Raw genomic sequence first — 27,505 nt, forward strand, 5'->3', positions numbered from 1 at the left:
GTTGCATTTACTTGTAGTGAAAGGAACAATTTCAGGTAATTATAAACATTCAATAGCAGCAGAGGCAAGCAGTAGCAGTAGCAGTAGCAGAACATGCTCATCTATCTATCTATCTATCTATCTAGCTGCTTAAGTATGTATGTATGCATTGTATTTTTATTTCCTTTGGAAAGTAAAGTTTATTTCCTGGCTGGCTGGCATGATGGCTCATGGATCCCTCAGCTGCAGCTACAGTTGGAGTGTAGTTAGTTACAGAGTAGCAGAAATAGTTGCTCGATGCAGTTACTTTATATATATTCATACTGATGTTGACTCTATAAATCATACTTATTGGACATGTTTTATGTGTTGATCCATCAATTGATCACATTGAGAAAGACCATCGTGTCTCCGACCATTTTGCAAAGGTCATGTCTCCGACCATCGTGTTGTGATGAATTTGCAGGTACCCCGAGAGGCCCTTGAGTTTGCCGGCATGTTGATTAACTTCCGTTCCGGCAAATTCGGGTACTCCATATGTCCTATTTTCAGCAAAGGTCATGCTGAAATTTTCCGTGAATTTTAGCATGACTTTGCTAAAAATAGGACATATGGGGTACTTGCGACTAATGCATGGACCGGGGTATCTTAGCACTTAGTTAAGTAGGATCAAATGCCCCACCATTCTTGCTGCATTAAACCATAGGTGGCAATAGAGCCAAGTGATTAGTGCCAAGTGATTAGGCCCAACCTAGGGTGCCTCGGCTTAGGCTTTTAGGGTGCCTCGGTGTCGACAAACCCTAAATGATAAAAGCTTAGCTTTTAGGATGCCTCGGTGTCGACAAACCCTAAATGATGAGACCATGATCTTGTTCCTTGACAATAACCAACTTTTTGACCAAACTGTTTTCCTATTCAAAGCGAAACATGGCCAACAACGATGAGGCCGGCGGTTCGGGCGGCAAGCAATTCTGGGAGCTGTCCCAGGAGATGGAGGAACAACCTCACCGCTATGAGGACGCCGCGGAAGACACTGATCCTGATTACACAACCCCTAGTGGCGTCGGGGATGACACCACTGATGGTGCCGCCGAGGATGCCACCACTGATGATCGCGGCGCACACACAGATGGCAGCCAACCGAAGAAGCAAAGGAAGGACCGGCGCCCGAATGCGCTCCGCACCCTCAAGTAGGAATTCACTCAAGTGGACTCCGACGGGAATCCAACGGAGCCCAAACATATAGTCAAGGGGTACTCGGTTCAGCTCAGGTGCATTCTTTCATGAAGCTGCATGAACCTTAGGCATAAGGACCGAGGGAATTTGCGCAACCTCCTCTTCACGAAGCTGCACGAATGATACAAGTTTCCCGCCAAATTTGAAAACACACGCCTCTCAGGGAATAAAGTGAACAGTGCCGCCCTCACGAAGATGAGCACGGCCCTGTCTACTTGGAGAAGCGCGGTGAAGAGAATGATTGATAAAGGTGATAGTGATGAGAAGATCAAGGCGAAATATCCTTTGATGAGCGAAGATGACTACAAGGAGTTCAAGATAAAGTGCGAGAGTAGTGCAACCACCGAATCAAGTCAGTGGGGGAAAGACATGCGGGAGTTGAACTTAGGGGAACACAAACTCGGTCCCGGTGGTTACAGAGTGGCGGAGCCTATATGGGACAAGGAGGACGCGGAGCGTGCCGAGCAAGGTCTACTGCCCCGCTTCGAGAAATACAGCGGTAACAAGCAGACCAGGAACTATGTCAGGGCCCGGTACAAGGAAGACCCTATAACAAAGGAGCTTACCACGGATCCAAAGACCTGGGTGCTTGAGCTTGTTCTGGTAAGGAATACACCCCCGCGTAATTATCTCCATATGGTTGCACTCTAATTAATCCCCAATATTTCTAAATGGTTCACGTTCCTTTCGCAGGAAACTGAAAGCAGTAGCGCGGGGTCGTCTCAGAGCTCCCCTTTCGACACCCCTTTAAATAGGGTGTTGAACGTAATGAAAAGCAAGGATAAGCTCACTAAGCCGACGTCAGCTGGTCGTGTGGCCGGCAAAGGCTTGTCCACAAAATGGGGGTCATACTATACCGCTGGTGTGCGGAAGGAGAAAAAGGCCAGCTCAGAAAGCCAGACGCGCGAGGTTGAAGCACTCAAGGCACAAGTGGCGCGGATTCCGGAGCTTGTCCAAGAGCAAGTGGAACAACAACTGGGAACGAAGCTCAACGCCATGGTGCCTACGTTGATTCATGGGCTGACGACGTGGATTGCGGACGGCCAACAGGGGCCTCCCCCGGTTCCCAGCTTCACGGCCAGCAACTCGCACAGCACGCAGGCGGCGCCATTGGTGTCTTCGGCGGCGGCGCCATTGGTGTCTCCGGCGGAGGCGGTATTCGTGTCTCCGGTGCCGGTACGGGCATTGGAGCTTAATGCACCCGGGTGTATGCCAGCCGGCACCTCGCCAGCAAGCGCCCCCTCCGTCAGTTGCACGCCCGCCGTTGGCGGTGCCTCGACATTAGCCGAGCTCGACGGCATCACAGTAACTAAGCCTCTCGGCCGATGACTTCATCTCCTTGCCTTTGACTGGGCATCCCTGACGCCCTGTACATCTTTTCGCAGGGCACCGCCGATGTTCCTTGCACTCTTCTGCACTTCGTGGGCGCCGAGTTGGTCGATGTCGCCAAGGGAAGAATCATTCAACCGGGCAACCACATGTTCCACGGTAATCCGATGCCACCCATAGCGTATAGGGTTGAAGTGGTTTGGGTGCTGCCAGGCTACGACGAGCTGTTACCTCCGATTCGACCCGCTGGGGCCAACGAAGAAGATGAGATGACCCTCAGCGCCTGCGTAAAATGGCCGCTGCTTTGGCCGAAGAGCCAGATTCGTTTGGGGGCGTGCGACACCACCCCACAGACAAGACCGCCAGTCGTGCCGGCGCCAAGCCATGGCAAGAACGCCGCAACGCTACCGGACCTGCCGGACATCCCTAGGTCGGACATCCCTATGGCACAGGATCCGGACAGCCCTATGGCACAGGATCCGGACGACGACGACAACGACGACGGTACATTTACCAAAGTCGATAAGTACTTTGCCGAACATGGGTACGCTGACGAGTTCTGCGGGCCTTTTTCTCAAGAACCCAACCAAGACGACCGCAATCTAGCTGGTACGGCGGAGAAATCCAATTGCAATAGGCGTCGTCTGGCGTTCAGTTCTCAGGAGACGCCTCCAGCTCCTGCCTTCACCGAGCCTCAGATAGCTGAGGTGCGAAATATTATCAGCCCCAACACGCTCAAGAAGGTGGTCTGTGAGCGGAACTCGGTCCCATTACAGGAGATCAAGAAGAAGGGACGGAAACAAAAGACTAAGAAGGGCGCCGGTGCGAGCCAGCCGGCACCGAGTTTGATCCGTGCTCAGGACGGGCCACCTTCACCTAAGGATATCTCGAGGAGGGTGCATGTGGCGGGTAGGGCGATGCTACCACCAAATATGCTGAATGCTACAACCGGTGCTATGTGGAGTCTGCACGACAGTGTTCTTTCTTTGGAGAAGCGGCGTCTCAGAGAGAAGGATGTGGCATACCCGGTTTTCGTGGCCAAGGTGCCAGAGGGCAAGGGCTTTGTGGATGGCGACATCGGGGGTACGATCGTCCTGCTGTTTGATGACATCTTTGCTATGTTTAACCTTCATCCGCTGCACTACACCTTCGTTCGACTGTTTTCGCTGAGTATGGAGATGCGGATCATTAGAGACAAGACCCCGGACATCGTGATAGTCGACCCCTTCTACATGCGTGCCAAGCACTTGAGCAGCGCTGGGGACCACCAAGTTGCGAGTTCACACCTCGAAGGCGTCATTCTGGCAAACGCAGATAAGGATAACTTCCTTGTGGCTTACTTTCCCGAGTAAGTCATCCCTTAACCACCCCGTAACATATGATTTCTTAGATTTCGATCGTTCTTTTTTTCTAAAATTCCGTGTTCTGTGCAGTGACACACATTGCACATTCATCCTCTTAAGCCCGAAATATTCCATGGCCACGTATTTCAACCCGAACCGTAACTCCAAGATAGACTACACAAATGTCAAGAAAGTTCTTGATGATGTTCTCCCCGGCTACGCCAAATCTGGAGGCACCTTCACCAGGACTGTTCATAAGTACGGCAAGCACATGTTCTCACACAATACGAAGTTCTACTGCGTCAAGCAGCCGCCTGGCGGTCAGAAGGATGCCTACTACGCCCTCCGTCACATGCGGGCGATCGTAAGGGACCATCATCAACTTCTGCTACCGGATAATCTCAAAGATTGGGCCGCGAACTTGTCAGAAATCCAGGACGCGGACCTCAGACAAGAATTCTTTCGCATCCAATCGGACTTTGCGGACATCATCCATCAAGATGTCCTTCATACGTCGGGGCAGTTCTACCTCAGATATCAACCGTCCAACAATGAGATAGATGGAATGCTACAAATGCAGGGTGACAACGACCGCGATTTCATGACCATCACGACAGACGGTGGCTTCATCCACGCTCCTGTCCGATGAGTCGAGTCGAAAGTAGTGATGTGTAGTTCTGAAACATTGATTGGCTCATGTTGTAATTAAACTTTAATGAATTCGTATGTCTCTTTGGTTTGGACAGTCGTTCAACTGAGATGTAATCGATGCTATTTATTAGTAGGACCATGAATCGTGCTATTAATGTCTTGCTTTTCTCTTCCGATCCTTTTGTTGCATACTTACATATTGCTTATGTATTGTCTGTTGTTTGGCTTGTGCATAGAGATGTCGTCGTATGTCGTGTACAAGGGTAAGGTTCCCGGAGTCTACGACGACTGGGAGGAGTGTCGGAGACAGGTTCACCGTTTTAGCGGTAACAGTTACAAAGGGTACACCACTAGGGTGGAGGCCGAATCTAGATATGCCCGCTATCTAGCGGGAGAGAGGAGGGAGCGTTGGAGGAACCGGATGAAGACCAGTTTGATCACGATGATGCTCATCGTGATGACCACAACTCTCTTTTATGTGATGGTAGTTTAGATGATCGATATCGACTTGTAATGTGAAGACAAACTCGATACTCGCGGTCTTGAGACTTGTAATGTTTTATCATTGTTTGGTCTTTTGAATTCGGAGACTAATATGATGAATTGTATTCGGAGACTAATCTTCTATTGTATTCGATGAATCTGATGTTGATGTGTGTTGCTGTCTATATTCTGTCCAATAATATATTTTGTAATTTGTGCAAAAATCAGAAAAGCAAAAAAAAACAAATATTCATACTAATGGCGCATCAAGGCAGAGTGCGCCATTAGTATGCCAAAGGATACTAATGGCGCATCAAGGCAGAGTGCGCCATTAGTGTGACAAAGCACATGGTTACATATGGCCCCCCGGGAGGCATACTAATGGCGCATGGAGTTACATACTAATGGCGCACTGCCAGGTGCGCCATTAGTATACCAGATACTAATGGCGCACCTGTGGTTCGCCATTAGTAAAAAATTCTAATGGCGTGCTACTAATGGCGCACCGGTAGTGCGCCATTAGTAGGCAAAACCGGTGCGCCATTAGTAGGCCTTTTCCTAGTAGTGGAGTGATGATTCCGTTGGGTCCGGGCATTTTGAGCTTCATGTACCCGTAATGGGGAATGGCTTGGAAAATTGTAAATGCTTCTCGCCCTAGCAGAGCGTGGTATCCGCTGCTGAACGGGGCCACTTGAAACGTGACCTCCTCGGATCTGTAATTATCCGGCGTGCCGAACACCACGTCCAGTGTGATTTTTCCTGAACAGCACGCTTCCTGGCTTGGAATTATTCCCCTAAAAGTTGTGTTGCTTCGCTCAATGCGGCTCCAGTCCATTTCCATTTTTCGCAGGGTTTCCTCGTAGATGAGGTTGAGTCCGCTGCCGCCGTCCATGAGTACCTTTGTAAGTCGGAAGCCGTCCACTATCGGACTGAGGACCAATGCGGCTGGTGCTCGGGCTGTCCGGAATTTAGGTTCATCACTGGCATTAAAGGTGATAGCCGTGTCACTCCATGGGTTTATTGTTGCTACTTGGTAGACTTCGGCAAGGTCGCGGAGCGTTCGTTTCCTTGCATTGTTTGATGTGAAGGTCTCAAAGACTGTCGACACCGTACTGGGGAGGTATTCTTCGGGTGTTGGAGTTAAAAGTTCCTCGCCACTTCAGGCCACCTGCCGTAATATCCAACATGCTCTAAGGCTGTGCGTTGGTGTGGCTTCCCCTGAATTATGAATTTTACAGGGTCCATTGAGCCATCCTTCCAGTACGGTCCCGTACCCTGTAGAGGGTTTTTGTTTTTTGATGTTTGGCTCAGATGCCTGGCGATACTGCACCCTTTTGTTTCGGACTCGTGTTATATTCGGGGCCGGATTGTCCCAGAATTTATCTTCGGTTTTCCGAACGCTTTCAGTCGCACAGTACTTTCGTACTATGGATGTCAAGTCGGTGAATCGTGTAATTTCGTGGCGACTTATGGCATTGAGGATTCCGATGTCCGTGCAGTTGTTACAGAAGAGTGAGATTGCTTCTTTCTCACGGCAGTCCTTTATCCTGTTCATAACCAGGAGGAATCTGGCCTAGTAGTGGTGTACTGTTTCTCCGGGCTCTTGCCGTATTAGGGATAAATCCCGCATAGTTGGGTGGGCGGGTGGAATTAAATCCGGAACCTTGCCCAATGTAAGATTCAGGGGCCAAGCGGTTTCCGAATTCGGAAGCAGGCTTTCTTGGACATTATTCAATTAATCAGGCCTGCTGCCTGACTTTAGGTTCAGGGTTTGGGCGACATCCTCCCCTCCGCGGGTGTCCGGCATGGAGGGATCGGGAATCCAGACACATCTGGTCCTTAGGGCAGGCGAAGACTCGACGCATTGTTCTTCCACCACTTCAACATGATGGGTGACCTGGGGAGAGTCAATCTCTCTCTGATCGAGTTTAAGCCCAATCTGGTCGTAATCAGTAGTGACTCCCAGGGCCGCGATGCGATCCAAGAGCTCGTTCAGGGAGAAGAGCTCCATCTGATCTAACGGCTCGGCAAGCTCCGAGCTGATGTGAAGATTGCTTTCGATGGCCCGAGAGGTCATCGTCGGCGCGGCGGCCGGACAGGCGGTCATCAAAAACCTGCCTAGCCGGAGAGTTTGGCCGACAGCCAAAGCTCCTTTAGCAACGACGCCGTCTTTAAAGACGGGATGCGGCATCCTTCCTGATGGTGACGACACAGCGGAACTCTCAATGAAAGCACCAATGTCGGTGTCAAACCGGTGGATCTCGGGTAGGGGGTCCCGAACTATGCGTCTAGGCGGATGGTAACAGGAGATAAGGTACACGATGTTTCTACCCAGGTTCAGGCCCTCTCGATGGATGTAAAACCCTACTCCTGCTTGATTAATATTGATGATATGGGTAGTACAAGAGTAGATCTACCACGAGATCGGAGTGGCTAAACCCTAGAAGCTAGCCTATGGTATGATTGTTTTTCGTCCTACGGACTAAAACTCTCCGGTTTATATAGACACCGGAGAGGGCTAGGGTTACACAGAGTCGGTTACAATGGGAGGAGATCTTCATATCGTATCGCTAAGCTTGCCTTCCACGCCAAGGAAAATCCCATCCGGACACGGGACGGAGTCTTCAATCTTGTATCTTCATAGTCCGGGAGTCCGGCCAAAGGTCTTAGTCCGGCCATCCGGACACCCCCTAATCCAGGACTCCCTCAATGACCATAGAAGGTTTTATTCATGTAACAGAACAACAATTATTCTCTAACTTAAATGAATAACCGTATTGCAATAAACATGGTCAAATCATATTCATGCTCAACGCAAACACCAAATAACACTTATTTAGGTTCAACACTAATCCCGAAAGTATAGGGAGTGTGCGATGATGATCATATCAATCTTGGAACTACTTCCAACACACATCATCACTTCACCCTTAACTAGTTTCTGTTCATTCTGCAACTCCCGTTAAGAGTTACTACTTTTAGCAACTGAACTAATATCAAATACCGCGGGGTTGCTATAAACACTAGTAAAGTACACATCAATAACATATATATCAAATATACCTTTGTTCACTTTGCCATCCTTCTTATCCGCCAAATACTTGGGGCAGTTCCGCTTCCAGTGACTAGTCCCTTTGCAGTAGAAGCACTTAGTCTTAGGCTTAGGACCAGACTTGGGCTTTTTCACTTGAGCAGCAACTTGCTTGCCATTCCACATGGAGTTCCCTTTCTTTCCCTTTGCCCTTTTCTTGAAACTAGTGGTCTTGTTAATCATCAACACTTGATGCTCTTTCTTGATTTCTGATTTCATCATCATGAAAAGCTCGGGAATCATTTACGTTATCCCTTGCATACCATAGTTCATCACGAAGTTCTACTAACTTGGTGATGGTGACTAGAGAATTCTGTCAATCACTATCTTATCTGGAAGATTAGCTTCCACTTCATTCAAGCGATTGTAGTACCCAGACAATCTGAGCACATGCTCACTGCTTGAGCTATTCTCCTCCATCTTTTAGCTATAGAACTTGTTGGAGACTTTATATCTCTCAACTCGGGTATTTGCTTGAAATATTAACTTCAACTCCTGGAACATCTCATATGGTCCATGATGTTTAAAACATCTTTGAAGTCTCGATTCTAAGCCGTTAACCATGGTGCACTAAACTATCAAGTAGTCATCATATTGAGCTAGCCGAACGTTCATAACGTCTGCATATGCTCCTGCAATATGTCTGTCACCTAGCGGTGCATCAAGGACATAATTCTTCTATGCAGCAATGAAGATAAACCTCCGATCACGGATCCAATCTGCATCATTGCTAGTAACATCTTTCAACTTAGTTTTCTCTAGGAACATATAAAAATTAAATGGGGAGCAACATCGCGAGCTATTGATCTACAACATAGATATGCTAATACTACCAGGACTAAGTTCATAATAAATTAAAGTTCAATTAATCATATTACTTAAGAACTCCCACTTAGATAGACATCCCTCTAATCATCTAAGTGATCACGTGATCCAAATCAACTAAACCATAACCGATCATCACGTGAAATGGAGTAGTTTTCAATGGTGAACATCACTATGTTGATCATATCTACTATATGATTCACGCTCGACCTTTCGGTCTCAGCGTTCCGAGGCCATATCTGCATATGTTAGGCTCGTCAAGTTTAACCTGAGTATTCTGCGTGTGCAAAAACTGGCTTGCACCCGTTGTAGATGGACGTAGAGCTTATCACACCCGATCATCACGTGGTGTCTGGGCACGACGAACTTTGGCAACGGTGCATACTCAGGGAGAACACTTTTATATTGAAATTTAGTGAGAGATCATCTTATAATGCTACCGTCAATCAAAGCAAGATAAGATGCATAAAAGATAAACATCACATGCAATCATTATAAGTGATATGATATGGCCATCATCATCTTGTGCTTGTGATCTCCATCTCCGAAGCACCATCAAGATCACCATCGTCACCGGCGCGACACCTTGATATCCATCGTAGCATTGTTGTCGTCTCGCCAATCTTATGCTTCTACGACTGTCGCTACCGCTTAGTGATAAAGTAAAGCATTAAAGGGCGATTGCATTGCATACAATAAAGCGACAACCATATGGCTCCTGCCAGTTGCTGATAACTCGGTTACAAAACATGATCATCTCATACAATAAAATTTAGCATCATGTCTTGACCATATCACATCACAACATGCCCTGCAAAAACAAGTTAGGCGTCATCTACTTTGTTGTTGCAAATTTTACGTGGCTGCTACGTGCTTAGCAAGAACCATTCTTACCTACGCATCAAAACCACAACCATAGTTTGTCAAGTTGGTGCTCTTTTAACCTTCGCAAGGGCCGGGCGTAGCCACACTCGGTTCAACTAAAGTTGGAGAAACTGACGCCCGTCAGCCACATGTGTGCAAAGCACGTCGGTAGAACCAGTCTCGCATAAGCGTACGCGTAATGTCGGTCCGGGCCGCTTCATCCAACAATACCGCCGAACCAAAGTATGACATGCTGGTAAGCAGTATGACTTATATCGCCCACAACTCACTTGTGTTCTACTCGTGCATATGATATCTACACATAAAACCTGGCTCGGATGCCACTGTTGGGGAATGTAGTAATTTCAAAAAAAATCCTACGCACACGCAAGATCATGGTGATGCATAGCAACGAGAGGGGAGAGTATGTCCACGTACCCTCGTAGACCGAAAGCGGAAGCGTTAGCACAACGCGGTTGATGTAGTCGTACGTCTTCACGATCAGACCGATCAAGTACCGAATGCACGGCACCTCCGAGTTCAGCACACGTTTAGCCCGATGACGTCCCTCGAACTCCGATCCAGCCGAGTGTTGAGGGAGAGTTTCGTCAGCACGATGGTGTGGTGACGATGATGATGTTCTACCGACGTAGGGCTTCGCCTAAGCATTGCTACGATATTATCGAGGTGGACTATGGTGGAGGGGGGCACCGCACAGGGCTAAAAGATCAATGATCAATTGTTGTGTCTCTAGGGTGCCCCCCTGCCCCCGTATATAAAGGAACAAGGGGGGAGGTGCGGCCGGCCAGGAGGGGCGCGCTAGGAGGAGTCCTACTCCTGCCGGGAGTAGGACTCCCTCCCTTTTCCTTGTTGGATTAGGAGAGGAGAGGGAAGGAGAGGGGGGGAAAGGAAAGGGGGGCGCCGCCCCCCTCCTTGTCCAATTCGGACTTGGGGGGGGAGGGGCGCGTGGCTGCCCCTTGGCCGCCTCTCCCGTTCCACCAATTGGGCCCATGAGGCCCAATAGCCTCCGGGGGGTTCCAGTAACCCCCCGGTACTCCGGTATATATCCGATAACCCCCGGAACCATTCCGGTGTCCCAATATAGTCATCCAATATATCAATCTTCATGTCTCGACCATTTTGAGACTCCTCGTCATGTTCGTGATCACATCCGGGACTCCGAACAACCTTCGGTACATCGAAACTCATAAACTCATAATATAACTGTCATCGAAACTTTAAGCGTGCGGACCCTACGGGTTCGAGAACTATGTAGACATGACCGAGACACGTCTCCGGTCAATAACCAATAGTGGAACCTGGATGCTCATATTGGCTCCTACATATTCTACGAAGATCTTTATCGGTCAGACTGCATAACAACATACATTGTTTCCTTTGTCATCGGTATGTTACTTGCCTGAGATTCGATCGTCGGTATCTCGATACCTAGTTCAATCTTGTTACCGGCAAGTCTCTTTACTCGTTCCGTTATACATCATCCCGCAGCTAACTCATTAGTTGCAATGCTTGCAATGCTTAAGTGATGTGCATTACCGAGTGTTCCCAGAGATACCTCTCCGACAATCAGAGTGACAAATCCTAATCTCGAAATACGCCAACCCAACAAGTACCTTCGGAGACACCTGTAGAGCACCTTTATAATCACCCAGTTACGTTGTGACGTTTGATAGCACACAAAGTGTTCCTCCGGTAAACGGGAGTTGCATAATCTCATAGTCATAGAACATGTATAAGTCATGAACAAAGCAATAGCAACATAACAAACGATCGAGTGCTAAGCTAACGGAATGGGTCAAGTCAATCACATCATTCTCCTAATGATGTGATCCCGTTAATCAAATGACAACTCATGTCTATGGCTAGGAAACATAACCATCTTTGATCAACGAGCTAGTCAAGTAGAGGCATACAAGTGACACTCTGTTTGTCTATGTATTCACACAAGTATTACGTTTCCGGTTAATACAATTCTAGCATGAATAATAAACATTTATCATGAAATAAGGAAAAAAATAATAACTTTATTATTGCCTTTAGGGCATATTTCCTTCAAAACAACTCCCCTATCAAGCTTCTCCTTGATGAAGTGACGATCAATCTCTATGTGCTTGGTTCGATCATGCTGAACAGGGCTATTAGCAATGTCAATAGCAGCTTTGTTGTCACAGTATAGCATCAGACGCTTGTACCTGTTGAATATGTCAATGTAATTGTGGAGCGGACGTACGGCTGTTGGGTTCTCCACTCGGCCTGCCCACTATATATAGTCTCAAGAATCATTTATGCGTGCGATCTTTGACCCTGCCAAGCAAGTTAAGTCAGAGGAGAAATGGGTCATGCCAGCAGCGGCGATGGTGGCGGCGGAGGAGATGGAGCTCTGCCCGTGGTGCCCGTGGAAGTCAAGCCGCAGCCGCAGCCGCAGCGACAACCCGCCCTCGACGTGCCACCCTTCCTCATCTTCGAAAAGTGCAGGGCACCGGAGCTCTTGGACTGACATGCCTGCCACCTCCCCCTCAAACCGCCTATCTTCGCGGTACACTACTGATTATCAACTTGAATCTTAGATCGAGTAGCTTATTTACAGATCGATTAGAGCCATGGTGATTATTACTCCTTGCCATGGAAACGACTGCTGGTCTTGATCCTGAGTACATTATAATTCGCAGTGCGACGACGGGCATCTGATGTGCTCACTCTGCCACGGCGCGCACGGCGAGGACTGCGGCCACGTCGCCGCACACTGCCGCCTGGCAGACGCCTACGCCGGCGCCGTCAAGCTGCCGTGCGACTACGTCAAGTTCGGCTGCGAGGCGGGTCTCGTCGTCTACCACGACTCCGTGGACCACCGCCGCGCGTGCCAGCACGCGCCCTGCTGCTGCCCTGAGCGCGACGGGCCCTTGGGCGGCGGCGGCTGTGACTTCACCGGCTCCCGGCCCGGGAGATGCTCCTCGACCACATCACCACGAACCACTCCCGCCAGGTCATCCTCATGCGCTACGGCCAGACAGGGAGGCTCAGCCTGCCACTGGCCCGGCGGTTGCAGGTCCTCGTCGACCAGGACGACATGGCCAACAGGCATCGGAGCGTGTTCCTCGTGGTCTTGGCCGAGCGCGACAAGGACGCCGCGGTGTCGCTGGTGTGCGTCAGGGCGGACGGTGACGCACCGGGCGCGCCGCAGTTCTCTTACAAGCTCGCCGTGGAGCACACCGGCAGTGGCGCGAGGGTGACGTTCGAGTTGCCGGTCATGAAAAGCAGCTCCCTGCCCGCTGGCACGCCATGGCCGGACGAGTTTACCTTCCTGTCGGTGCCTAGAGCGTATCTGTCAGGCGACATTGTCCCCCTCACCATCCACATTGACAAACTCGTTCCTCCTCCTCCCCCTCCTGCCGCCGCCCCTACTAGTCCTCCTCTTCCTCCTCCTCCTCCTCTTCCTCCTGCTGCCTCGGCTACCACCGCCGTCAAGTCTGCGCCGACTGATCAAGGCAGCAAGAAAAGAAAATCTACCAATCCGAAGAAACTCTAGTCAAACGACATGCATGACCGACTAGTCCGTCATGGCAACTAGCTAGCTACATTGGCATGGGAAATACGTCGTTTTTATATCTAAGTTTGGTTTTTGTTAGTCTCAAATAAGGCTACTACTTCATGTGCTCCCTTTGCTATTGCGTGGTGCACATCCTGGCGTTACTGGTTCTATTATGAACTTGAGTGCAACATATGCATGAAATCACTATTTTGGTGGGCCACTAAAATTTTGGCACTTGATGAATAATATCAGTACAAAAACTCAGGCTTGTAAAATGCCACTACAATACACATGCACTCTCGGTCTCTCACCTGCCATTATCCATCTTTTAGATCAATCTTAGAAAGAGTTTTTTTTCTAAAGCATACTAGTTTTCACAGACTGAAATATCATACATTACCACGGTTTTAAACAGGGCCGTCTCCAGAAATTCGAGGCCCCGGGCGAAAACCAGAATGTGGCCAAAAATTTTAAATAGTTCACATAACAGAAGAATTATTTTGCGTAAAGCATACTCTCACTTTATTATATAATTGCAAGTTTGTTTTATCTGTACCTTATTTAGACATATATTAACAGTAATGCTAAAAAGATAAAAGGGATTGCAAAGCAATGAACGGACCTCATGTTCTACCAAAAAGGAGCATTCGTGATTTTCAGAATTTTGTTGGCGGGATTTCACCGAATATCTATCAAGGTAATCTGTTAGAGATTGAGCCTTAACTTCGAGTCTTTGTTTCTTCTTACGCTTTGCAGTACCAGATTCATGCTTTCCTAATTCTAGTAGACATGATGAAGATTCAGAAACAATACCTAACAAATTATAAATTATAAGTGATCATTGATCAAATAGAATCTAATTAGTTTCTAACAGTAACAATCAGTAGATGAATAGATCATTCATATACAAAGAAAATGAACCGAAAATGGAACCTTGCACTTGGAGATTAAAACACAGTCCATAGGGCCTGGATGTGTTCCTCAATTCTAATTGACGCGACGAACGGAACCGCGGTCCAGAGCTGTTGTGTCTTCATGCAGCAAGACGATCAACAATAGGAATAGATCGGACATAACTGCATTGGCGCCGGCACGACTGCTAGCGCCTTCGTCAATCCCGGATCGCCGCTCGCAAGACCTAGACGGCAGTTCCCCCTGCCTGTTCGTCTGCAAAGCGATCTTGTATTCTTCAGATCCTGCTATTGAGCCTCCAACCTTCTTTTCTGTAAGTCCGTTATTTGGGCCTCTAGCACCAGCAGTCCAGACTCCCGTATGCATCAAAGACAGCACGTAGTCACGTATACACGTACGTTAGTTCTCTTTTCTTGTTTTTTAGCGATGGTACGAAGGGATTTTTCTCTCGATGGGGCCCCTCGATTTTGGGGGCCCTGTGCGGTCGCTAACCTCGCTCCCCCTTATCGACGGGCCTGGTTTTAAATATACCGTTCACCCAAACTAACCCTAATGCTTTAGATTACTACGGTTTTGAAAATATTCTGCTAAACTAAGCCTAGTTAATTTTTCCATGCCACTCGCTCGGGTTGCATTCATTTATTTCAACAGATCTACTAATTCGATAAGTTGAATCTCAATCAATTTATGTGATAATGTGAACTCTTATTTCGCCGGTTAGAAGCCATTTTGATCGTTCTAACATACAAAACAACACATATGCATGTTATAGGCTAAAAATAACGGTTGTTTGACATAGATAGCAAGTTGAGGAGGCTGTCAGACAAAGATGACATAGGCCTCTCTCAAGCTCGGGAATAGAGAGTTAAACATTGGAATTTCTGCTCTTGGTGAGTTATAAATGGGGAGAGAAGTGAGGCCACTTGATCTAAAAATTTATCAAGCCGCTTTCCGCCAAACGACACAACACGGATTAGTTAGAGGGACATCTAGACTCCCGTAGACCTATACGCTCACAAGTTATAACCATCTGATTTTAGACGAAGATTCGCCATCTCAAAAAACAAATAAAAAATCTCAAAAAAATTACAAGAACAACCACGCAAAATTTATGACGTTGATTGTGGTTTAACTATGTCTCAATCAATTGAGAATTAGCAAATCTGCTAAAACTACTACCGGACTACATATAAGGGTCGGTTTGAGATCCACCAAGCAATGATCACACTACCATGTTTTTTCTTTCTGATCTTACGCAACTGTGCAAGAGAAGTATTTACAGAAAGGGTGTGGTTAGGTCTTAATCGACTGAGACTTAACCAAGTCTAAGTCAAGTGCTATGGTATGTAAGAAGAAAAAAGAAAAATTGAAAATATTTTTTTGCACGAATCTCCATGCAAAATCAAAGCAAAATACTATCGACTGAGACATAACGAAGTCTAAGTCGACTATGACTTAGCAAAACTATTACAGAAACCATCAAATCAAGAAGATGCTCGCGCTTTTCCGTCCGGACGGCCAACTCCGATCGTCAGAAGCAGCTCGGCGGTCTGACCTCTCCGGACGTGGACCCGCCGGCATTTCCGCACTTGGCCTGCGCCGGCCGCTTGTGCTTGTACGCCAGCCTAATGTTCGTGAGCTTGATCCCGCTGCAGGGGTTGGTGCTGCTGCAGTTGAACTTCACTGCAACGGGCGTCGCCGATGTGCCCTCGATGTCCGTGTATGATATGTTGCTGATCTGCACCCCCGAGCTCTGCATGCACACACAACAACAAAGCTCATGATACAGTCGACGGATGGATTGACGTGTAGGGAACTTGAATGGTGGCATCTCTTACGTACATTGCCTGGGCAGTCGACCTTGCGGGGGCAGTAGTTCTGGTCGACGAGGATGGGGTTGGCCACGCGGTTCATTGTGACCCGTGAGAAGGAGACGTTTGTGACGGAGCCGGAGTTGGGCATCGCCCACGTCTTGATCCGCAGGCCGTTGGTCGTGCCCGTGAGCACCGCCCTGTCCACCGTCACGTTCCTCACCCCCTCCTCACCGTCCTGCCATCCCAGGCTCCCGATGCTGCGATCGTGCATACAATGAATACACGAAACCAATGCTATTACGTTGTGCAAACCACAAGCAAACACAATAATGGATGATGAACTAGCAACTGAAGGTGTCACCTGATGCCGTGGCCCGGACCGCACTCGATGTCCCTTATGAGCACGTTGGAGGTGCCGGGCCCTAAGGAGACGCAATCGTCCCCGGTGCCGATGGTGGTGTTGAGGATGCTCACGTGGCGGGAGTGGCTGACGTGGATGCCATCGGTGTTGGGGCTGTTGGCCGGCGCGATGATCTGGATGCCTTGGACCGTCACGCCGGTGCAGTCGAAGATGGCCATGTGGAATACCTTGCTGTTGAGCAGCGTCAGCTGCTTCACACTCACGCCCTTGGACTGGCTAATGTCGAGCGTCTGCAATTGTATGTACGTATGGCCAACGCCCGTCACAAGGAAATTGAACCCAACTGCATTGCAAAAAAAGAAAAAGAAGAAGAAACAAGAAGTTCATGTCATCACTCACCCTGGGGCCTTGACCCGTGCAATTGCCGACCTTCTTACACGCCCAATACTCCTGCCCCTGCCCGTCTAGCGTCCCGCCGCGGATCGCCAGGCCATCGGCGTGGTGGAACATGATCCACGCCTTGCTGTCTAGTGCCGGCGGCGCGAAGACCGTGCCGTTGTTGTCAATGGCCACGACCACGCCGGCGCTCCGGCAGGGCCCCTTGAAATAGGCCTGGCTAAGCAGGAACCTGCCCGCCGGCACGCGCAGCACCGGCCGGGAGCCGGAGCGCCCTGTGTCATTGCACGCTGCACCCCACGCGGCCAGGAACGCCCCCGCCGAGTCCGTCCCGCCATCAGGCCTTGCGCCGTAGTCAACCACATTGTACTCCGCCGCCGTTGTCAACGCAAGCAGTGCCGTGAACGCCACCAGCAGCAGCAAGAGCCTATGACTGCTCATCTTCCGCACGACCGATCAGACACAAATATGTCTATGCGTTGCGCGTGCAACTTCTATGGCGACCGTCGTCGCTGCTTTATATTGATCCAAACGACCTGCATAGCTCGTCTCAGGGAAGGAATCCCTTTGCGCATTAGGATTAGGAGTCCACTATACGGTTGGAATACAAGTCACATCCCACGTCGTAATCGAGACTACTTCACGTAAAACAAACTAGGATCCGATTTCCATAGGAAAACGATTAAACAGTCGGATTAAGTTTGGCTTCGTCAGCCGTACTTCACTAGTAGTGCTTAGTACGTACCTACACATGCACGTGATGCTGCAATGCTGCAGATAATCTCAACACAGGCACTAAACGGCATTAAAAATAACATATTCTTGATTGTAGGTGTTTGTTGAATTTGGTACTAGCAAGCTTACGGAGTCCTGATTTGCTTGGATATAGCAATGCTTAGAGCAGCATCCTTGACGCCTCTGCCATAGCCGTCGCCGTCGCGGCTGTCGAAGCTGGCCTGCCATCGTAGTATTGTAGAAACAGCCATGCCATCGTCGCAACACTACCACAACAGGAAAGAACGCCGTCGCAACATCATCGAAGCAATCGGGCCTTCATTGGAGCATCGCCGTGATCATCCAAGCACATTGTCGCAGCATCACCGCGACCACCACCGCCGCGCTGGGCTGTCCACGGTGCTCCGGTGCTACTCCTCGGACACGGGCCGCTGGGGACCGGAGATTGAATCCATTGTCAAGATACCTAGTTTCAAGATCCGCAACATCGTCTCTGCCGTGGTACACCGTGGGGTGGCATACTGGGCTCTCGAGCAAGGCGTGTTCGGGGTGCGCCTGGATCGGATTGATCATGACCATAGAATGGACATGCACCTCGTGCCGTGTGACACCTCAAAATTTAGCCCAAACAACCGCCTGATGGGCGTCTCATCGGGCAATCGGCTTTTCTTGATGTATTGTTGTTTCAGGGCAATCCCAAACATAAACATGTGGAAGAAGCTCGTGCTTAAGGTAACCTATCTCAAGTTTGCACATGAAGACGACATCCACACCGGTAAGATATGTACCTTTCGTGAAATCGTGCCGATGAAGCAGATGGGGAAGCTGATGGACGTGGCATACTACCCCCTGCGATCAAGCTGCGGTGGTTTGGCGAGAACAGCGGGATCTTGTTATTCACCATGGGAGAGTGTAGCGGGCACAACGGCACCTACATGTTGAACCTTCGGGAGGAAGTGGTTGACAAGGTGGCAGGCGAGGGGCACTCTTGGAATAACCTGCACGGGTATGAGATGGATATGGCGGCATACCTTGCCTCCGTCGGCCAGAGATCCTTCACTTGAGTGAGCATACCGATGGGAGACTGTCGCATATATGGAGTTAGGATGCAGCAAATGGGAGACTGTCGCATATATGGAGTTAGGATGCAGCAAATGGGAGACTGTCGCATATCTCTACTCCTAATGTCTCAGTTGGTAGGTCGCGTTCCGGGTTTTATTTTCGTCCCACCTTACCCGGTCTTTTTTGGTACTTTCTTTGGTACTTCCTCCCACCTCCCTCTCAGCCGCGAAAAACCAAAGAAAACCCCGCAATCGAGTCCCCCACCCGCCCCCACGCGCCTAACCTCCCGTAGAACCCATCTGTCACGAACGAAAACAAACCGGCGAAAGCAAACCGGCGAAGATTAACCAACGAAAAAAAATTGCTGACCAAACTCCCGCACGTACGACCGAGGTATCGTGCCTCGAGCGAGAAACCGTCGCCTGACTCTCTGCCCTCGTTCGCCCGCCGCTGCCCTTCGTCCCTTCGCTGCCGCCCTCCAGATCCTTCGCCTCCGCCCGGCGCCGCTAGCCCCCGACCTCCTCCCCGGCTCCCGACGCCGCCCGCCCCCCACATCTCCTCCCCCGATTCGGTGGTCGCCCTGCCCCCACCTTCTCCCTCACTCCCGGCGCCGCCCGACCCCCAACCTCCCTGGATCCCGGCCGCTCCGCCCCCACCTCCTCCCTCACACCCGCCCGCCCATGCCGCCTATTCGCGCCCCTCCCACACACTCTCGACCTCCTCCCGGCGTGCCACCGCCCCTGCTCCTCCCTCCTCCAGGAGGACGCGCCGCCGCCCCTGTTCTTCCTTCCTCCTGTCGGCGGGTCAGGTCCCTCAACATCGCGGCGTCGGAGGCGGACGCAAGGCCGGTGCTGGTGCCGGGGGGCAACAAGGCCCCGGCGGCTGCGTGGAAACCTTCTCCCAAGCCGCTGCGGAAGGCGCCAGAGAAGCCTCCGGCCGCTGACCCGGTCAAAGAGGATGAGTTGCAGGGCGTGAAGAAGGACGCGGGGGCCGCCACTGCTGTTGGCGACGACGGCGCTAGGAAGGGGAACTCGTCCCCATTGCCGCCGCCGAGGAAGCTGCAAGATGCACCGGCGGTGAACCTCAACGCGTCCTGCTCCTCGGAGGCCCCCGTGGAGTCGCTTCGCGGCCAGGCCCCAGGCGGAAGGACGGAGAAGGGCTGGTCCCGGCCGACCGCGCCCAAGCGTGGGAAGGCTGCGTCTAAGGTGGTGGAGAAGCACACCGATGTCGCGGAGGTTGCCGCTCCGGTGACGCCGGAGGCCGTCCGAGGGAGGAGCCGGTGCGCCTGGGTGACTCCGACCACCGGTGAGTTCTTGCTTCCTGAATCCTGATGGTTTGCTTATCTAATCATTTATGCAGTATGCTTGCAATTTGTGCTTGTTCAGAACTGTCAGCTACTTATAAACACTAGAATTTTTAGTGTCCAATCATGTGTTGCAATTTCTGTCATCTTTTATATTTTAGCATGATTAGTCACTCACCTATTTCCTCTGATTTAGTTGGAGATGCTGCTGCTATTTGTTCAGATTGGGGGAGGCTAGAGAGGCTTGCTTGATGTTGTGTTTGCTACGTCAGAGAGCAGTGAGAACTGAGATTTGGGTGGGGGGTGGAGGTAGCAGGGAGAGGATGTTTACTCGATGGAAGAGTGCAGGGTATGTTGCTTGCTACTGCTACTGTGTGTGTTATTGTGTTGTTTTGTAGTATTTCTGAACTGTTAGAGATATTGTCGCAGTGAGATTTTGTTCCCAATATGGATATATGGTCTTTTCCAGTGCATGGCAAAACTAACTAATGATTGGGTGGTAACCTCATGATTGGGTGGTGCATGCAGGGCACGCCTCCGAGGTAGCCGATGCCTACTGTATCCAGTGTTCTGCTGGATCCGGTGCCACCTCAAAGAACACCTTCTTCTGGCTGGGCATTGAACGCCTCAGGGACGACGAGGTGCAGCAACTGGGGTGGAAGCAGTTCAACTACATGATGAAGAATTGAGTGAAGGGGTTAAGACGGTTGCGTTGTGCATGCGCTGCTTGCTTGCCGGTGAGTGTCACCATTGTGACTAGGTGTTCTTTGTTGCCTATGCCCTCTGTAGTTTAAGGTGTTTGTTCTTTTAGCAGCCCATAAAATACTGCAATGTAAACGATTGTCTTCTCTATGTCTACAACATGCACTAGAAGTATAGAACTAATGGCAGTGTTTTGTCTATACAATATATTAGTATATCATATATGTTTTTGTTTCTAAGTGTATTATAAATTAGTATAGACTATCTATCATCCTTTCATTCAGTCTTTGCAAAGAAGTTCAGTTGCCTTCCGTATGGTTTTATCAACAGTTCTTTTGTGCAGTTGACACAATGGTATGCTGTTTGTGTATAGTTTTATCCACCATTTATAGGGAATACATACATTTCTTAGGTTCCCTTGCTGCAAATGTTAAAAAACTTAAATACAGTGAATGAATGTATTTTTAGATGGAAAACGCCATTTCCAGTAATAGTTGGACAACCTCAAAAGAATTGCTCGAGTAACATGTTTCCAAGTAGCAGACTGCATAATCTTTCAAATTATAGGCAATGCTATACAAGAAACACTGACCTAGGAGTTTTTTTTACGGTGCACTGATCTAGGAGTTAGTATAGTACTTTGTATTTCCTTCTGAGCCGGTGCTTAAAAGCTACTCCCTCCGTCCCATAATGTAAGACGTTTTTTGACACTACAATAGTGTCAAAAAACGTCTTACATTATGGGACGGAGGGAGTAATACGCACCTGGGATTGGTTAGGACACTGTTACCAGATACGTTTTCAATTTCAGTCCATGGTGGAGATTTAGTGGAGCTGGAGAAAGTGAGCATGTAATGATATAATCAGTACAATGGCACAGAGCCAAATCAGAACTCATGAAAGTGGACATTTCTCAGTTATGATTGATCACAGTACGTTAGAAAATACTCCCTCCGTTCCTAAATATAAGTCTTTGTAGAGATTCCACTATGAACCACATACGGATGTATATACATGCATTTTAGAATGTAGATTCACTCATTTTACTCCGTATGTAGTTCATAGTGAAATCTTTACAAAGACTTATATTTAGGAATGGAGGGAGTAGTAAAATGCAGCAATTTAGAACTAAGACGCAAAATGAAACTAATTGAACATGACCGAGAACTAATGGTAGTGCTTTCCGCTGCGGCAACTTACTTTTGGTTTCACTCATGACAACATTTTCTCAAGATTTTTAGTTTGCACGATTTAGCTTTTGGAGGCAATTTCATCTTATTCTTTAGTTATTTAGTCAAAATTATCACAAGACATGATCCTAATTGTTTCCAGATCTATATCTTTGTTCAATATGCCTTCGCTGAAATTCTGAACAAGCTAAGGTGCTAAGCTCGTGGTGTAATTCTTAGAGCAATGCTACACAGACGACATCTTGGCAGCCGATTCATGCACGACACATGTTAGCAGCCGTCCATCACTTTGGCTCCATGGGTTAGTACCATCGATCACAGCTTCGTGCATACATCGTCCGCCAAGGTGTCGTGTGCATAGTGATTTCGTAATTCTTATGGTGGAGGGAATCATAATTGATATTGGGACAAAGTCCGGCCTGGCGGCTATGCACGTACAAGTATAACTACATCGTCTGCCTTCACTGAGTTCCAAAAGAAATTCGTCAAAATCAAATATCACGACACTCTATTTAGGCTAGACAGAAGTGCCTTCAGTTTACGAGATCTCAGAAATTTTGAGAATAGTAGCACATGATCTGCAATTGTGTCTTTGCAAGTTTTACTGATTTTGTGTTTTTTTGTTGCAAGGTCCTAAAGCAGTTTACCCTTTTGATCCCTAGATTTTCTTACTAATTGTAGATTGTTGAAATTTCTTGCAAATAAATAGACAATATGTTTGGGGTTTATCTAAGTGCCTAGCATGGTGCAACAGTTATATTTCTCATCAACGATGTTGAAAGAGCTATAACTTATATCGATCTCTGATTCAAATTCTTTTTTTCTAGGGAGGGCATTGCAACTATTCATGGTGAGCACCATATAAGTAATTTAGTCTATATTAATTAGTTTCCACTAGAAACAAGTTGTGGTCATGGCGTGCTATCTATCCCAAGTCCTCTTTCTGGCCATGGTAGCCAAATCATATAAGTTATTTCTGTATGATCTGACCTAAGCATTACTGTTTGCAAGTAACCTTCCATATCGAAATCAACTTCTGTATGATCTGACCTGTTGAGCTCATCACAAAGACCATAAAATCGGCTCTATCCCTGATGTCCGATAAAAAAGGGGAACTATAGCCTCAGATCGAAAAAGTTTCTTTTCTTTTGTGATTTTGCAGCGGGACTTGTGCAATTGGTAGATAGCATTTGCCTTCCGAAAATTTTCCTTGAGACCATGAGAGTCTGAAGAAAAAATGATTAATTATTAATGTTGTTATATTTATGCAAGTTGAATGCTATTAAAAATTTCTTATTTCCCTTATCGGGAATGAATTGTGATTTATACTAGCTGTTAGACAAATATTGGAACACAGTGTGCATGATAGTTCTTTTTAGAATACGTAAAGAACTTTGTGTCCCGATGAACTCATAGAAAAAGAGATTTGAGATTATGTCCAAGCCTAAAGAAGGGCCACGTCTAAAATAGAACACCACACCCCTTTTTAAAATTACTGATGGGTTGATGTTGTTCCATGTCGTGGCGGGGACGGCCGTGTAGCAGTCGTATGCGCACTGCTTGTGCTGGGCGCCGATCTGGAGGCCCCTGATCGGAAGGGACGCCACTGGAGTTGCTGCGGGAGATGGTAGCGGTACACCCAGTGGCAAGGCACCATATGACAGACAATTGTGGTCTGCATTTTTTTAACCAAAATATTGAACATGTTCTGATTTTACCAGAATACTGATGTGGACATTCAAGTTGCAATAGTGGAGCTGGATGTGCTGCTATAGATTGGTCCTTGCAGCTTATGAAGGCATCAACTATTGGCGGCACAAAATTGTGGAGCTTAAGATTCCCCACCTTTATTTCTGAAGGAAAGCTAAAGTTCGGGGTGCTAATCTCCGAGGATTTTCTCAATGGTGAACATTTTTCTTTTGTTTCTCTTGTTCTAATCTATACCTCAAGATGCAATAGTTCTTATTGTACTGCTTGGATTGCTCTCTCATTGTAATCAATACTGTTAATTAATATATAATAATCATATATTTTTCATGCAGGAGGGTTTATTTAACACTAACAAGCATTTCATGTTTTTATATGGTAATATGGTGATAGGTTGGAATGTTTGATCACCCAGGAATGTGGATTACTATCGCAGGATATTTTTCCTCTTGATGGTGCTTCCACTGAATGTTATGCACCCCTGTACAACCATATATCTAAGTTTGAATGTTATGCACCCCTGTACAACCATATATCTAAGTTTGCATGTTCATTCAGAAGATTATATTGACTATTCAATTCAGGGTTCAACCTTTGAATAACACAGTTCTGGCTCAGTAGTTTGAGATTCTATTGTGCAACTGGATCTTGATAGACATCTAGACCTATAGCTGCGTTTTATTTTCTTTATCCCTTTTAGAAACTTACACGCTAACTTGGTGGATTAAACCGGTGTTCTAATTAAATGATAAATGAGTATAAGGATTTTCTTTTTTTACTGTTATATGACAAAATGAATGAACATGTGGTCGCTATCCAGATTAGTCAGGCCATCTTGCAAATAACTATGGGATACATTACTGATATTTTCTTAGGATGGCCAAATAGACATGCATTCTTTGATAGGTTAAGTTTTGTTATTCTTTGTACTTATTTGCTCAATCTTTGTAGTGAAATAGTGCAAGATGAGGAACTGGCTCAACTTCAGAGTTTCAGTTAAGTGCACAGTTAAAGAAAAATTATAACAACTCGGATGCAGCTCAGAGGTCAAATATCATGATGCAGAGTAGGCACTAAACCTAATGTATCTACTTGATTTTGTTGTTGCAGATTAAATGGTTATCTTATCTGTACACAACTGATTAGGCAGTATAGCAGTACCCGCACGTTTTGTTTCACCGAGCCGTGTTGCTTATGATTTTAAATTCGAACTGATCTGCTTATGTTCACTAAAGAAATAAATGCATGGATAGAGAAGGTATGCTCTAAGTTGTTTTCCCTTAGTTTAAAGGAAGGATTAGTAGTACATGTAACTGTCTTTTCTTTTCTTGGTATTCAAATAAGAACAAATCACTGTTGATGTTTAAACTCTCTAGAATCTCGTAAATTTTATTATTCCTCTTAAACTTCTGATACAAAATTGGAGTTGTAAATTATTTATTCTGGCACAACCAACTGCTTCTTCTTCCGCCTAGCTTGCTTTCGATGAAGTATTCCTGGTGACCTGGTCAATAGACTGCACTTGCCTATTCCAAGCACATACATGCCTAAGGATGTCCTGTAAGAAAAGCTTTAACGAAATCACTTTGGTTTGTAAATGTCCTTGAGCATTGAATTAATAGAAACTAGCAATTCTTCTGTCTAAACTGATTCCTGCAAATTTTCTTGCCGAACTACTACATGGTAATACTTTCTCCATTCCATATTCTAATGCACATAGTTTTTTGCCTAGATTCCGAAATGTAGTGCGCATAAGCTGCTTTGGACTAAAGTAAGGTTATGATTTGATAGCTGCCTGGGATAGACAGTAACATCTCATCATGCAACATGGTAAGTAAGGTCTTTTGTCCATTGTTTGTCATGGTTTATTATTGTTTCTAATAGCTACCACTTGTAGATTTATCTTCCATGTGAATCCATCGGTTGATACATCTTGTACGTTATCCACAAAGGCACATCGATTATCTATTCTGGACCCTATTCATACAACACAACCGTTGGAGATGGAAAATCCGAGGCACTTAGTGAAATCAAAAGGTTTTGTGAGAGAATTCAAAGAAGCACTCAAAATAAAGCTATCAGGATAGCATTCTGATATATCAAAATGGCAACGTTTATTTCCTATTGGTATTCCAATGAGCGTAGACGGGTAATTAATTCATAATACAAACATTTATTTTTCTTACCATCATATTAAATATAATAATAATTTTTCCATTTTATGCTCTTGTGGAATGGTAAAGACTTGGCGAAGCCGGTTTGCACAGCGAGTATTTTCCGTTACACATGTGCTTAGACCTTCCACGTGAAACATATACTTTTGCAGGATGGGTATGAGTTGAGGAAGCAACTTTTTATTATACTTTCTCAAACATCATGCAAATGAAGCTAAAGACAACTTTCATAATATTGTGCGAGAATTTCTTAAGCGCATCAAGTAGATCTCAATAGTTTGTAATAGATTTTGAGTTGGATCATCACTTTATATATATTCATTGTTAGTTTGCCATTTTGTTATCAGTTTATATTACAAGTGAAGTGGACTTCAATTATTATGCAATTGTGACGGTGTTATATTATCCTAGCTGTGAAATTTAGCATGCATTATCTTTATATAACTTCAGCAAAATATTTCAGAAGCCCGTGGCAACCAGGTTTTTATGTCAATCCACCATATTTTCTAGCCAGTTGGGGAACTGAGTGCGGTAGCGGAGCTGTGGGAGTGGTGGACATGCAATGAGGGAAGGACAAAGAATAGAGGATTAGGAAGGACGGATGGAGGTGTCGGAGCTGAGAGAAAAGAGGGAAATATCGAAGGGAGTTGGCATGGAAAGAAAGCGAAGTTGTGCCCCAAGGTTAGAGTGTGATCGTGCTATAAATGTTACCTTTTATCAATGCCCGTGTTCATTCTCGAAGGCTCCACACAATCATTGTGAAGGAATATGGCAAACTCATTGAGGACAATCATTGTGGTGATTTCTAAGCTCAATTTCTGGTGGAGTAGTCTCATGACAAATTAAGAGGACAACCCATGAGTAACTCATAAATTTATAAAATCACCTTGTTTTTTCATGCATATTCATGTTACCTACAAACATTAGATGTGATTGATTTAGGGAAGAAACAATGGAAGAGATGGTGGTTTTGCAATGTAAAATATATGTCTGAATCAAGTATTGTTTATTTAATCATCTATTTCATTTTTTCAAAATAATAGTCGGTTTGATTTATTTACAAGCATTTGCTCGTAGCAACGCACGGGCACCTTCAATCAGCAAAATATTTCAGAAGCCCGTGGCAACGCACGGGCATTATACTAGTATGGAGTTAGGATGCAGCAAATGGGAGACAGTTGTATGGGATACATTCAACTGTTATACGCGGTTGTGGCATTTATCTCCTTGATGTGTTTGTGTTGTACCAGATGACATGATTTGCACTTTGAATAATTTATTGAAGGACTCACTACAGAGCAACTCCTTCGTTATCTTTTTGTGTCAATTTTTTGTTTGCTTGGTTCAGTTTTAAACGCATTTTGGCTTGCCACTTATCTTCAACAATTATTAATACTGCCGATATCATGTAAACAAAAGTTTTATCCAAAGCAAAGATCCTTGAGATTTTTGCATAGAACCGGATATAATCATTTGAACCATGCAAATGTACACCAGAGTTCTTATTAGAATCACTTGTATCTTGCAGCTCACTCGGTTCAAAACAGTGACGACCCCCTCTTTGTGATATTTCGAATTTTGATCAACATTCCTGAAGAAATCTATGTACAACAATTGAGCTCATTGTTGTGATCTACCATCGTCAAAGACCTTGATATTTGTGACATTTATCGCCTGCTGGTGGCGTGGGTGTTGGCCAGGATATTTCCGTAGTCCTCGATGCCGTCTCCCTTCTCAGTACCAGGATCTCCCCGCAGCCTCCTTCTTGAAGCGTTGATTCTGCCGCTGCCCATATAGG

At 46.8% G+C, this 27,505-nt stretch overlaps 2 protein-coding genes and 1 pseudogene across 3 annotated transcripts; 2 read left to right on the forward strand and 1 right to left on the reverse strand.

Moving 5' to 3' along the window:
* The first annotated feature begins 12,154 nt into the window (after positions 1-12,154).
* On the forward strand, positions 12,155-13,348 carry LOC123068025 (putative E3 ubiquitin-protein ligase SINA-like 6; annotated as a pseudogene).
* Positions 13,349-15,491: 2,143 nt separating this feature from the next.
* Positions 15,492-17,281, reverse strand: LOC123066854 (polygalacturonase). Its single transcript, XM_044489851.1, has 4 exons — positions 16,838-17,281; positions 16,439-16,728; positions 16,106-16,334; positions 15,492-16,016 (listed from the first exon to the last, which is right to left on the reverse strand). The coding sequence occupies exons 1-4, from the start codon at positions 17,273-17,275 to the stop codon at positions 15,795-15,797; spliced, it is 1,179 nt and encodes a 392-aa protein (XP_044345786.1). The 5' UTR covers positions 17,276-17,281; the 3' UTR covers positions 15,492-15,794.
* Positions 17,282-19,128: 1,847 nt separating this feature from the next.
* Positions 19,129-20,237, forward strand: LOC123072665 (pistil-specific extensin-like protein). 2 transcript variants are annotated; one of them, XM_044496261.1, is made up of 2 exons: positions 19,129-19,936; positions 20,158-20,237. In XM_044496261.1, exons 1-2 carry the CDS (start codon positions 19,312-19,314, stop codon positions 20,184-20,186), a joined length of 654 nt encoding a protein of 217 aa, XP_044352196.1. In that variant the 5' UTR covers positions 19,129-19,311; the 3' UTR covers positions 20,187-20,237. The 2 variants fall into 2 exon arrangements, with proteins under 2 accessions (XP_044352196.1, XP_044352195.1); XM_044496260.1 differs by having other exon boundaries at positions 20,131-20,236.
* Positions 20,238-27,505: the final 7,268 nt, after the last annotated feature.

The sequence above is a fragment of the Triticum aestivum genome, chromosome 3B (genome assembly GCF_018294505.1).
Source record: "Triticum aestivum cultivar Chinese Spring chromosome 3B, IWGSC CS RefSeq v2.1, whole genome shotgun sequence".
NCBI lineage: Eukaryota > Viridiplantae > Streptophyta > Magnoliopsida > Poales > Poaceae > Triticum > Triticum aestivum.

Coding starts and splice junctions, on each gene's coding strand:
- LOC123066854 (XM_044489851.1), bottom strand. CDS start 17,275: ATGAGCAGTCATAGGCTCTTGCTGCTGCTGGTGGCGTTCACGGCACTG. Junction 16,335..16,438: donor GGTCCGGGCCACGGCATCAG/GTGACACCTTCA, acceptor GCACGATCGCAG/CATCGGGAGCCTGGGATGGC. Junction 16,017..16,105: donor AGGTCGACTGCCCAGGCAAT/GTACGTAAGAGA, acceptor GTGTGCATGCAG/AGCTCGGGGGTGCAGATCAG.
- LOC123072665 (XM_044496260.1), top strand. CDS start 19,312: ATGCCGCCTATTCGCGCCCCTCCCACACACTCTCGACCTCCTCCCGGC. Junction 19,937..20,130: donor CTGGGTGACTCCGACCACCG/GTGAGTTCTTGC, acceptor CCTCTGATTTAG/TTGGAGATGCTGCTGCTATT.